The 12,159-nt window shown below is 43.9% G+C and overlaps 1 protein-coding gene across 6 annotated transcripts in view; it reads left to right on the top strand.

The window, feature by feature from the left end:
* The window catches only part of HEG1 (heart development protein with EGF like domains 1), a 52,391-nt gene extending 41,791 nt beyond the window's left edge, over window positions 1–10,600 (top strand). For 4 of the 6 annotated variants that reach the window (XM_074548824.1, XM_026798238.2, XM_014273106.3 and 1 more), the window contains 5 exons: window positions 86–128; window positions 231–268; window positions 749–836; window positions 2,290–2,464; window positions 4,037–10,600. In XM_074548824.1, coding sequence (XP_074404925.1) covers window positions 86–128; window positions 231–268; window positions 749–836; window positions 2,290–2,464; window positions 4,037–4,186 — 494 coding nt within the window. In that variant the 3' untranslated portion in view covers window positions 4,187–10,600. The remainder of the gene's footprint in view (window positions 1–85; window positions 129–230; window positions 269–748; window positions 837–2,289; window positions 2,465–4,036) is intronic. The other 2 variants (XR_012582010.1, XM_014273110.3) reach the window with 2 other exon arrangements.
* Window positions 10,601–12,159: the final 1,559 nt, after the last annotated feature.

Raw genomic sequence — 12,159 nt, 5'->3', positions numbered from 1 at the left:
AGCCGGGGCGGGCGGGTGAGGCTGCGCTGGGAAATCCCTGCCGGCTCCACTGCGCGGTGCTCACGGCCCTTCTCTCTGCTTTCAGCCTGTGAGGATGGATATAAGCTGGAAAACGAGACCTGTGTGAGGTATGGTGACTGTTCTGCCCTCCTCCCACCCCACCATCCTTGCTCTGGTGACCTGTTGGCACAACTGAGCTGCTGAAACTCCCTGTTGTTCTCTGTTCCCAGCTGCCCCTTTGGCTTGGGTGGATTCAACTGTGGAAACCGTGAGTACCAAATTGCATTCCTTTCATTTTCTGCAGTGTCAGAAATAGGAGATTTGAAACAAATAATTGCAAGTGACTTTGTCTAAAATGCAGTAGGTACACACTACTTTTTTCAGTGCTTTTTGTTCCTTCATTTTCTGTTAAGAGTCATTTTGTGGATTTTACAAAGCTGACAATGTCATCTAAGGAAAGGAGATCTCCTTTCCCTGTATGGTCTGTTAGGATAGCACATATAGTGGGCATTCTTGAAGCAAGATATTTGAAGGTGAATCCATTGGAGTTACTCTGATCTATCAGTGAAGGCAATCTATTCCTTAGGGAATCAAGAACTTGTTTCTATTTCTTAGAGCTATATTGCTTACGGGAAGGGGGGAAGGTGGTAAATAAGCACTTAATCCCTTTGCATGGGGACTGTGGATATGTTACACTGGGGTTTAAACCACACTGCTGTTTCTCAGCCTCTGTCTCTCCTGTCTGCAGCCTATCAGCTCATCACAGTGGTGATTGCAGCCGCAGGAGGGGGACTGCTGCTGATCATGGGCATTGCACTGATTGTCACCTGCTGCCGGTAGGTACCGCTGCCAGCCCGCCTCAATCCCATGGATTGCACCACACCCAGAGCTCCCTGTGTGAGCCCTTAAGGACTGAAACATAGCACTGCTAAGGACCAAAACATAGGTGAAAACATAGGCTAAGCAAGTGGGGTAATCTGAGATACTGAAGTATCACACACTGCTTTCATTCGGAGAATTTTTAAGTTTTTTTTTTCTCCAGCAGCCAGGCTAAACAAGGGACTGGGTGTCTCTTAAAGGTGCACCTGGAAATCATGTCCTCCAAAGATGGAGAGGCAGGGGAGTCCTTCCCAATGCAGAGCTGTAAGGCTCTGAAGCCAGGAAGCAGACCTCAAAAGTGCTAGCTAAGTAGAAAGGAGCAGTTTAGGCAACAGGAGAGGTTACTTGCTGTTGCTCAAGTGGTGTTTGAGTGTATTTAAGGCTATTTTCATTCACCTTTATGGACAAGTCCTGCATGTGCTCTCACTCTGTGTCTCTCTCTCGCACACACACACTCACACACATACACACCTCATTCCCGTACCAGAAGGTGGCTTTGGACATGATGTGTTTGCCTAGTAATCTCTATTTCCTGATTCATGTTATCTGAAAAGGGATGCCTTGCAGTAACACCCTCTCCCCACTGTTCCAGTCCCCAAATCTAGGATTTCAAAGCTCTCTGATAAAGTTGGCAACTGGATTTGTCAGTAATATCGATGTGGCAGTGGTTTGGTTGTGCCCATGTTACCCCATATTTTCAGCCAGGGGGATGCCAGCAAACCCCAGCCAGAAGATGAGGTGGCCCAGAGTGCAGATCTCCACAAGGGTGGACTGATCTCATGAGCCTTGGCCTTGGGTAGCTTATGTAACTTCCTGGAGGATACTCTGCTTTGACCTGGAAGTGTCACCAAAGTCCACACATTAACCATTATAGTCCTGGAGGGACATTTGGTGTCCCTCAGGCCAGCTTCTTGCATGTCTTCCTTCTTAGGAATTAACATTCCTAAGTTAATTAGGAATTAACAAGTGCTGTAGTTAATAGCATGGAGACTTCCATATGTTTTTCTTCCTCCATTTCCATGATGATTTTTCCATTGACTTAGATGAACACACATGTTTTCAAGAGACAAGGGGCATAGCTGGAACAGGAGGGGTTCAAACTGAATGTAGGGAAATATTCTTTCACCAAGGGAGCAGTAAGGCAGTGGAACAGGTTGCTCAGGGAGGTTGCCATGTAACTTTGGAGATTTCAAATCCCACCTGATAATGCCCTGAGCTGCATGACCTGATTTCATATCTGACTTGGCTTCAGAGCAGATGGCTGGACTGTAGTCCTTCTGAGGTGATCTTTGTTCCCAGTCAAGATTCATTACATCAAGTAATGATCTCTCCTGAGATCATGCCAGAAGTGTATACAAGACAGCAGGATAAGTTGTAAGTTTTCACTTTCCCTCATTCTTTTATAAACAGGAAGAATAAAAATGACATAAGTAAACTGATTTTCAAGAGTGGGGATTTCCAGATGTCACCTTATGCTGAATATCCGAAGAATCCCCGGGCACAGGAGTGGGGCAGAGAGACCATCGAGATGCAGGAGAATGGAAGCACCAAGAACCTGTTGCAGATGACAGATGTGTATTATTCGGTATCTATCCATAGATTCACTTTTAACCCTTTGTGCCTCGTACAGGAAAGAGATATTCCTTTCCTTTCTTTTTGGAAGTGCAGATCCCTTTCCTGCAAGATAAAAGGGCAAAGTAAATGTCTTCCATAGCAAGGCATTTTAGGAGTCCTATGGGCTCTAGGTATTACCTGTGATGAATATCACAAAGAGATGTCATTAGGAAGAATGCTGAGGAAATGTCTAGGAATAGTTTGGTAAAAATGCCCAAAAACCCCAATCCTGGAGTAGAGAAGGACAGTTAAAGGTTTGGGATAAACTGCTAGCGTTCCCTGTTGGCAGTTTTCTCCTGTCCACCCTCACTGATGAAGGAGAAGGTTGAAACCTCTGTCTGGGGAGCTTTGCCCCAGAATAGGAAGATGCTGGTCACTAAGGACCCCTCTTTTCCTCCATTCCTTCCCTCTCCAGGGTACATGAGGAGCATCCCTTCAGCTTGGAGGAAGTAAGGAGTAATAGGCTGTGTAGGGCACAGAAAGACACAAGCTCAAGTTGTTATGGCATGGTTGGTACCATCTGCTAATGGCTGTATCCAGAGCTGTGGTGCTGCTGTATCATCTGTCACTCATTTTCAGCAACATGTCCTTAAGGTGTATGTGGGTTGCTCATGAGAGTGAAAGTCACAGGATTTCACCCAAATCACACATTCTGGTCTCCTTGCTTTCCAGAGCAGAGAGCTTTACTATTTTCCTGGCTTATATTTTAAGCTTTTCAGTGAGCAGATTTATTGGGTTGCACAGCATGGAGTCGAACAATTCTCCTTCATGCTTCCACTAAGAATGAGATATTTGAAATGAAAATGCTTTTCCTAATTTTTTAGACTAAATAAAGACTTTCATTATGCTGGGAACAAGAAATGGAAACTTTTTAGCACAGTAGGTGATGAGGGTTTTGCGGAGATCTGCTCTGTAACAGATTAAACCAAGAGGCTTCATGTTATTCACTGGGTGAAAGGATTGTACAGACTTGATCTTAGGCATCAGTGTTCCTCCACCAAGTGTCCCCAGGAATCTTACTTGGTTACAAGAAGGGGAGAGAAAGGAAGATCAGATAGTTTTGTATTTGACATATAATTCAAGGATCTGTGTTGGGAGACGAGGTACCTATGGTAAATGGGGAGAGAAGTGCCCAGGTAATACTCAGAGCAGGAGACTACCTTTGATTTTCCGTAATTGCCTCCTTTAAGGATGGCTCTGGGATGATATCCTTTAAATGAGAGTTGTTTCAATACCTGAGCTCAGCAGTAGACTTTTTTTTAAAATTAAAAATTAACTGTGTACTTAGACCACACTTGGCAGAGTCAGGTAAGTTTCAAATCTGTTCATTGGCCAGATGTTGAAATTAGATTTCATCATAATAATCCCTTCAGGCAGTACAACAAAAATGGTTCTAGATTATAGAGATCATTAGAGATCCCATTGTTCCCGCTAGCTACTGATCCAACAGCAAAGAAATGTGGTAATGCTGTGCCTGAAGAAGGATTTGAGTGTGAGAATAAGACTTTTTTTTTTTTTTTTTTTTTTTTTTTTGCTAATACAGCCAACTGGACTGAGAAATCCTGAACTGGAAAGAAATGGACTTTTTCCTCCCTACACTGGTTTGCCTGGATCTCGACATTCGTGCATCTACCCTGGACAATACAATCCGTCCTTCATTAGTGATGAAACCAGAAGAAGAGACTACTTTTAGCAAAGAGTGGAGAGGGAGTGGAAGATTGACACAGTTGTGTGGCCCTTAATTCCCAGGTACAATCTTGTCTCCTGGGTAGTTGAGGCCACATCAATCTTACTCTTCCCATTTAATAGGAAGGACTTTGAACTTCATGCTGAGCATTGCTGCCCTGAGGGACGGTCACAGTTGCTGAGCATCAGAGAGGAGGAGGAGGAAGAGGAGGGAATGGCTCAAGAAGCACATCACTAAAAGACCCAGTGGGAAGCTAACACGTGTACTCCTTATTCATTCTTCACTCTTGGCGCTACATGGGCAAGCATGGATCAGTACAGGCAGATGAACTGTGCTTAGCACTCTGCATTGAATACCACTAGGGAGTGTCTTGTTTACAGATCTCGTTCACTGTTGACTGTGATTGTCTTCCTAGCCAGCCTTCATGTGCAATTGCTTTTGGTCAGGCAAGTTTGTCCACTCCCTTTTAGATCACTGCCTCGCTGTCGGTTTCGTGTATGATAGGGAAGCTGACTTGTGTTCACCTTCATACAGGTAAAAGTTCTCCAGATTTCTGGGTCCTTGCCAAAGCCAGGTGTCTGGCAGTATTGGCTGAATTTGTGGGTTGATTGTGTCCAAGGAGTGTGGGAAGGTTAGTCACACCACTGCAATTTTAACAGAAAAAAGGCACAGTTGTTCCTCTGTGCTGCTTTGAAATCTTCTGTATGTAGGGAATGTTGTTGTTTTGTCAACCAATATTGTTCAGAAGTGATGCCCCTACTCTCCATCGGGGTGCTTCCATGTGGGATCCTCTGGGGCTCTGTTTCCCTGCAAGGATTTAGATGTCTGTAGACACAGCAATACAATATTAAATAATTACTCACAGGGAAGAAGATGATGAGCTGTGAATTCAGAATGTTTTTATGAGGAATCTGTGAAGGAGTAATAATGCTGTAGCCTTGGCTGGGCAGAGGAACCTGAATTCTGGGCAGTGAAGGTGGGATATGCTTTCAAACCTCCAGAGTCCACCTTGAATTTGTAGGCACTGTGGAGACTTTCAGTGCATTGGAAAAGAGGGCTTACTGCAGTCAGTTGCATTTAAGGAAGAGAAAAACATGATGCTTGCAATCCTGGCATAGCAAAGATCACTTATGTTGAAGTGTTTTTCTTTCTTCCATCCTAGTTTCGAGTGATTCAGACCAGGCAAGTTTCCTCACCCAGGTGTATTCGTTCATATTAGCAGAAGCTGAAGAATTTAAGTTATTGCATTTCTCACCAAAGATCAGGCTGAAAATTATGGACTGTATTCTGACCTAAAGTGAGTTGTGGAAAGAGATCTTACTAATCACAGAACCTGGAATGTGTTGGAAGGGATCTTACAGATCACTTTTTTCCAGCTCTTCTGCCATAAGCAGGGACACCTTCCACTAGACCAGGTTTCTCAAAGCCCCATCCAACCTAACTTTCAACACTTGCAGGGATTGGGTAACTTCTCTGGGCAATCTGTTTCAGTCCCTCACCATTCTCATAGTGAAGAATTTCTTTCTTTTAACTAATCTAAATCTACTTTCTTTGCTTTAAAATAATTTTCCTTGTCCTATCCCTACATGCCTTTGTGAAAAGTCCCTCTCCAGCTTTCTTGTAGGCCTCCTTTAGTTACTGGAAGGTGCTCTAAGTTCTCCCTGGAGCCTACTCTTCTCCAGGCTGAACTGCCCCAACTTTCTCAGACTGTCTTCACAGGAGAGGTGCTCCAGCCTCTGACCACTTTTGTGGCCTCCTCTGGCCTCATTTGTTCTGATGGGAGCACTGAACACAGCACTGCAGGTGGGGTCTCAGGGGAGCAGAGTGGAGGGAGAGAATCTAGTGCTGCCCAGGACACAGTTGGCTTTCTGGGCTGTGAGAGCACATTGCTGGGTCATGTTGAGCTTCTCACCTACCAACACCCCAAGTCCTCAGGGTTAGTTTCTATTCTCCAAGAGCCTGAGTTTGTGCTGGGGACTGCCCCGGCTCACATGCGGGAAATATAATAGAATATCATAAAGTATATTTACCACTTATCTTTACTGCACTGTTAATCTGAGTCATCCAAAGCCTGTTTAGATACAAGGTCCAGATGCAGTTTCTCCTCTTGAATGTGAACGTGCTTTTAATTCAAGGTGGCAGCTTATACAGGGATAAGAAATAGCACAGTTCCATTGCCACTAACTCACCACATCTGTAGTGTGCACATAAGCTGATATTCCCTTCTCCCCACCATGCTTTAAAAGACACAGTGCCCACAGCTAAGTTCATTAGGTAGCTCAGCTGACTGAAGCACTGAGGATCATGGGGTGCATCCCCCAAAGTGTCTAACCCTAATTCAGATGCTCATGTGTTGTGTGGCTGCTCACTGGAGGCAAACCCGGAGTGATGAGGAGCTCTCTATCAGGAATGGGGTACTTGCATCCTACAGATGGTGTGAGTTCCCAGATCCTTTCCCAGCACTTCAAAGGCTGTTGTGTTCCCTACCAAAGGTCAGTAACTGGTATCCAGAGGGAAGTGAGACAGCAACAGGCAATTATAAGCTGTGTTGGCTTAGAGGTTTCTGGTCCCTGCTCACAGTTGTTTCTGTTTTCTCAAAACTTCAAGACAGGAAAGGTGCCCCAGATGTGCCTGAGAAGGCACAGTTCAGTGCACCAGCCATAGCACACAAACACACTGTCTCTTTTATGCCTCAGCTCTTGTCTTCTATGTAGAAGCAGCAGTGTGAGCTTGCAGAGAAGCAGAGCTTTATGGACACCTAGGGCAGTACCCTTTGCACTTGCATGAACTTTTGGTGACAATGCATGCAGCTTCACACCTGTCTGATCCATAATCAACCTTGCAGCTGGTAGTGCACAGCTGATCTCAGCTGTAGGGGGAAAGGAATGGATGCTCATGGGAAGTACAGCTACCTAAGGAACTGTATTTAAGGAAAGCTCTACTTACAGTGTCCAAAATATTACAACAGGTAAAGCACAAGAATTAGCTGTTCATTGCCATGCTGATCAGAGTTTTCATCCAGGACAGAAAGGACTGCCTTTCACCTGGTATGGAGCAGAGCTGTGTTTTTGTTACAAAAGAAAAGAAGATGCAATTCATGTAAAATCTAAATCCAAAGCCTATAGACAAGCACTGGACTTTGTCCCTTTTTAGCAAAGTAGCTTGTGATAAGATGTCTCAGCAATGCTGAGAACCCCATGCTTTTCCCATGTGCCAGCATTTCCTTAGATGGGGAAGAGTTTACACCTATGCTTATAGGCAAAAATGTTTAACTGCTTGGTTAGTTCAAAGACTAGGAGATGAACTTCTGCGTGTCAGGTACAAGGGCAAAGTATGGCACACCAACTCACAACTGCAGATCAGTCCTTCTGCAATAAGAGTATATGAACAAAACTTCTGGTCCATATCTCCCAGCACCTGGCAAATTGCAAGGGATTTGAGTGGAATTAAGTGAATTTCTAAAGAAAGCACACAAAAGTTTGCAAGTAATAATTTTAATATCTTAATGGTCTTCAAATTCTTGCTGAATTGTATCTGGAGAGAAAGTCTCAGTAAATCCAGCAGGATTTTCTGAGTGAGGACTGCAAAACTTGGAATTTTCTGAAAGAGTGTTATTGCACTGAAATTTTCTCTCTGCCAATGGAGGTAAACATTGGGGCATTTCTTGTGAGAGTTTATCCATTGCAGCCTGACCTTCTGTGTAGCTTGGATAAGGAAGGAGTCTCAGAGCCAAGGCATAGCCCACAGAAGGAGGGGGAAAAGGGTCTCTCTTGGCTTGCCACACCTTCTCTGGGTGTTTTAGGAGGCCCTGCCCAGCAGGCAAGAGAGGGGTTCAGGCAGGAGGAGTCAGCACCCAGATGAGTGCAGGTGCTTTCCCTGAGTGTTGCAGGAAGCTTTTGGGAAGGTGGCAGAGGCAGCCTGGGGTGATGCACCAGCCCTGCTGCAGCCTGTGCTGCAGTGCTCCTGTCTCCAGCCGGGCACCACCCACTCCCAGCTCCCCTGGGACACGAGGGGTGGGTGCAGAGCACTGTGCTACACACAGTTTGTGCTGTGTCCCGGTTTGTGATGGTTGTTTCACTGCAGTGTTCACTGCCTCACCCAGCAGTAGGCACTCACCCAGCCACAGCAGGGATGGGGGCAGTGTTTCAGTGCAGGTTGTCTCTGTGTAAAGCTGCCACCAGGACCCTCTCTGTGTCTGCCATGAACACAGCTCCCTTTGGCAGTGGAGTGGGGCTTGTCACTCCTCTTGGGTATAAGAAGGGTCTCTATGTGCCCTCAAGTCCACTTTTAAAATCAGATGCTTCTCTGTTCACAACCTAACTCCCTGTAGGATATTTCTCATCATGCAGCTTATTTCTCATCTCTCTTAGATTACTTCTAGCTACCCCAAACTGAAAATTTTGAGCACACTGGATGTTTTTGCCAAGGGGAATCATTCTCCACTGTGTGAGAGAATAGGAGGGAAGTGGCATGTCTTTGGTATGGAGAATGCAAGTGGTTCAGCCAGATGTGGGGAAAGGAAGAAAAGCTACACTAAGACTGCTCATAAATCTGTTATTGCTCCTGGCTGCTGTGGAAAGTGAGGGGAGGAGTCAGCAATGACCCATGGGCAGTTGTGTGGGTGTGTTTTTAATTAAATTTGGGGGAAAAAAAATGCTAATTCTGTTGCTTGACAGGAAAAACTGTGAGAGGCATGTGTTTGCTGCTATGGTGCTCTGCCAGTTATACAGACAAAATGCCTTACCCCCAAAAATACCCCTGACAGTCAGCATAGGAGAGGCAGTCCCAGTGAACTGATCAGCAAAACACAGATTTGAGGAATCTTTCAGTAGGCATCTTGAACATACAGTCTTCCTGTGTCCTGCTGCTTGCCCTGTCCTTCCAGCTGCACTGGGAAAATCAGGCTTAGTTTTTTTCACACTGTTGAAACCTCACAGCACTGAATTGGGCCATAAGTGGATAAAGTGGGCCAGGTTTTACCCCACACTGGAAGGGTTAGGTTTTATAGCAGCAATGAATCTCATTGCTCTTGTGGCATTTCCTGTAAGACCTACTGGCACAGTCATGTACTGAGTTACTGCTCATGAACTGCTTTATGAAAGTTATCTGCCTCCACACTCTTTATTGCTATTTAAAAATAGCAATAAATTGCAGTTAGAGAGAGGTATTTATCATTGTGAAATTGTTTGTGTCAGTACTTGTACAGGTTGTTTGCTGGCACCTGAGTGAGCACAGAGTGGGGTTGGACATTGCTGCAGATATGTTAAGTGGCTTTCCCAGGACTTGTCTCTGATGCTGGTCAATGGCCATATCCATTCCAAACCCAGCTGGAATTTTCATTCCCTAATAGTAATCTTTAGCTTTCTTCCTTAAATTAACAAGAGCGGATGCATTTTAGTTAAATGCTCTTCCTATGCTGACTAATGTTTTTTCCTCTTTACACACAAAGGATGTAATCCAGCATCCCCACAATGACTGGGGTAACTCTCCCATGGAATGTAAAGGAATTTTTTTTAGGCCTGAATTACTCCACCACCAGGGTCACCTGCATGTAGTACATGATTTCCCATGGCTCTGTCTGCCTGTTTCTGTGATACTGTCCCTGCCTCTCCATGTTTTATCTGTTCTTTTTTTTTAAGCATAATTATTACTGTAGCAGAACCTGTGTTATGTGAGAATGAACAAAACAGCTTCAAGACTGGAAACAGTTTCCTGGGAAGAGAGTGAATGTGAATTTTGTGTAGTTGTTTCACTGGTCAGCCAGCCTCTTTCCTATCCTGTAATATCTAGGGATGTAGAGATGCTTCCTGCTGTCACACATATCAGCTGCTCTGCAGATCACTCTTGCCTGAACCTTTAGAAATTAAGCAAGATCTCCTAGTTTCAGAAGGGGTATGTCCTATGCTTATAAGAGTCTGGGACCTTTTCAATTTGCATTTAATTCTTCATTCCCTTGAGCTGCTGAAATTGAAAAGCAGGAGAGAAATTCACAAAGGAGTAAGAAGTACCAAAATTAAAAAAAAAAAGAAGAATATGCTTAATTAATTTGCAGAAGTGTGACTTTAGTACTGTGAGATCAAGTGTGGAATGACACCTTTTCTGTGTCTAGTCTGTGTTGCATAATACCCTTGTTAAGGGAACACCTAGCAAGGGTACCTGATGTTCCTCCAAAGTGGTATTGAAATGCTAAATTGCTCAGTCTCTATTTCAATGAAATGCTAGAAGAGATGGGAGTCCCTACTTGGGTTAATGGCTGCAGCAGGCAGCCCCCAGATCAGCAAAATCCTGTATGGAAAAGTCCTGTGGAATACAGTGAACACTGATCACTTCTCTTGAATATGGCTATAGAATTTGCTGGACATTAAAAGTCTTCAATAAAATCTGCTAGGGTGGATTTACTTTAAAGAAAAAAAAAAAGAAGCTCAACAGGATAAATATTTACTACCTTCATTTTTAAAGGAAATCCTGTTGAACTCAGTCATTTGCTTTAAACCCATTAAATTCGACAGGACTTTCTCCGAGTCAAAGGTGAAACTTGGTGTGTAAAATCATAATGATTTATTTAAGCAGCTTTTAGAATTTCAGTCGTAAAGCTCACCTTTTGTGAACTCTCTTCTAAAAGATAAATTTTCAGCATTTGTTTGTGCTTCTTTACAACCTGAATGTAAACCTGCTTTATGTTCTTGACATTGCTCCACTGCCTTCCCGCTGTCTCTGAATGTTTGCTTCCAAGTCTCTGGGGTTCTAAGGATGTTTTCCAAACCAGTATTATTTAAAGTTGTATCATATTTTCAGCCTCCACTAATTATACAGTACTGTAGTAGCAAAATATAATTTTTAAGGATTGGATTATTTTTATACCTGCATCCAATATTATTAAATCTGGCGTTCTAGTCAGTATCATAAAAGGATACAATAAAACAATGAATATTACTATGTCCCTGTTTTTTATTGTACTTAGCTTTGTCTGTAAAGGGAAACATATGCAATTTTTAGGTGGTTTTAATTATTATTATACATCCAATCCAGAAAAAAAGAAATTGCTTTTGTTCTTCTGATGGTGCTTCCTGATAGAATAACTAAATTGAAAAGCACAGAAGAAATGGGTATGTTCTGTTAGTTGTGCCAAACAAAATTGTGCTCAGCTGAAGTACAAGTTGTGTTCTCATACATTTACCTTGGTGGCACCAAGCAACTCAGTCTAATTTTAATTTTTCCTCAGTTTAATTTTTGCTGGAACTGGTAAAGTTGTTTGTTTATGTGTGTGAGAGCATGTTGGAGGAGAGGAAAACCTCAGGAGAGGTGGGTGCAGCTGGGCTGTTTGCAAGGGCAAGGGACTGGACCTGACCACCATGAGATCAGTCCAGTCCCAGTAAAAACCACCAGGGACAGTGAAGAATGCCCAGCTGAGTGTCCCTCAAAGGAAGAAGGAGGGCTCTGTAAATCCAGAGGAACACTCAGGCTGCTGAGAAGAGGCATGGCTTGGAACAGCATCTGGAGCAATGGCAGGTAGGTTCATTTGGGGCAATTTTTTCAGTGTTGCTCCAGAGCAGTACAGCTGTGACAGAAATCAGATGGGACTAAGGTGGGATTCATCTGTTCTATGAAAATTTAGGTGGCCAGTTTGAACACATGATCTGGCTCTCCCAGTAGCCATGAAAAGAGACACACACCCAGAGAGAGCACCTCACCCCATGGTAAGAGACCACTTACCATGACTGTCTCATGGTATATTCTACTTTCTGTGTGAGGTTGGTATCTGTTAGGAAATTGGCAGTGTAAAACCTCAGGTCCCAACATTTCCATGGGACTAAGTAAAAGGTCTTTGGGGTTGTGGAGAAGCACATGATTTGACAGCCCTGCCCACTCCAGATTTGCATGTCAGTGCCTATGAGATTACTGAATGCATCCGTAGTGTGTGCCCTCAAACTCTTGGGAGCCATCTGAAAAGGAGTTAAAGAGCATCTGCTTCCCCTGAT

This window comes from Zonotrichia albicollis, chromosome 10 (genome assembly GCF_047830755.1).
Source record: "Zonotrichia albicollis isolate bZonAlb1 chromosome 10, bZonAlb1.hap1, whole genome shotgun sequence".
Classification (NCBI taxonomy): domain Eukaryota; kingdom Metazoa; phylum Chordata; class Aves; order Passeriformes; family Passerellidae; genus Zonotrichia; species Zonotrichia albicollis.
The sequence above is the reverse complement of the archived record's forward strand: the minus strand, read 5'-3'. Positions and strand labels throughout refer to the sequence as shown.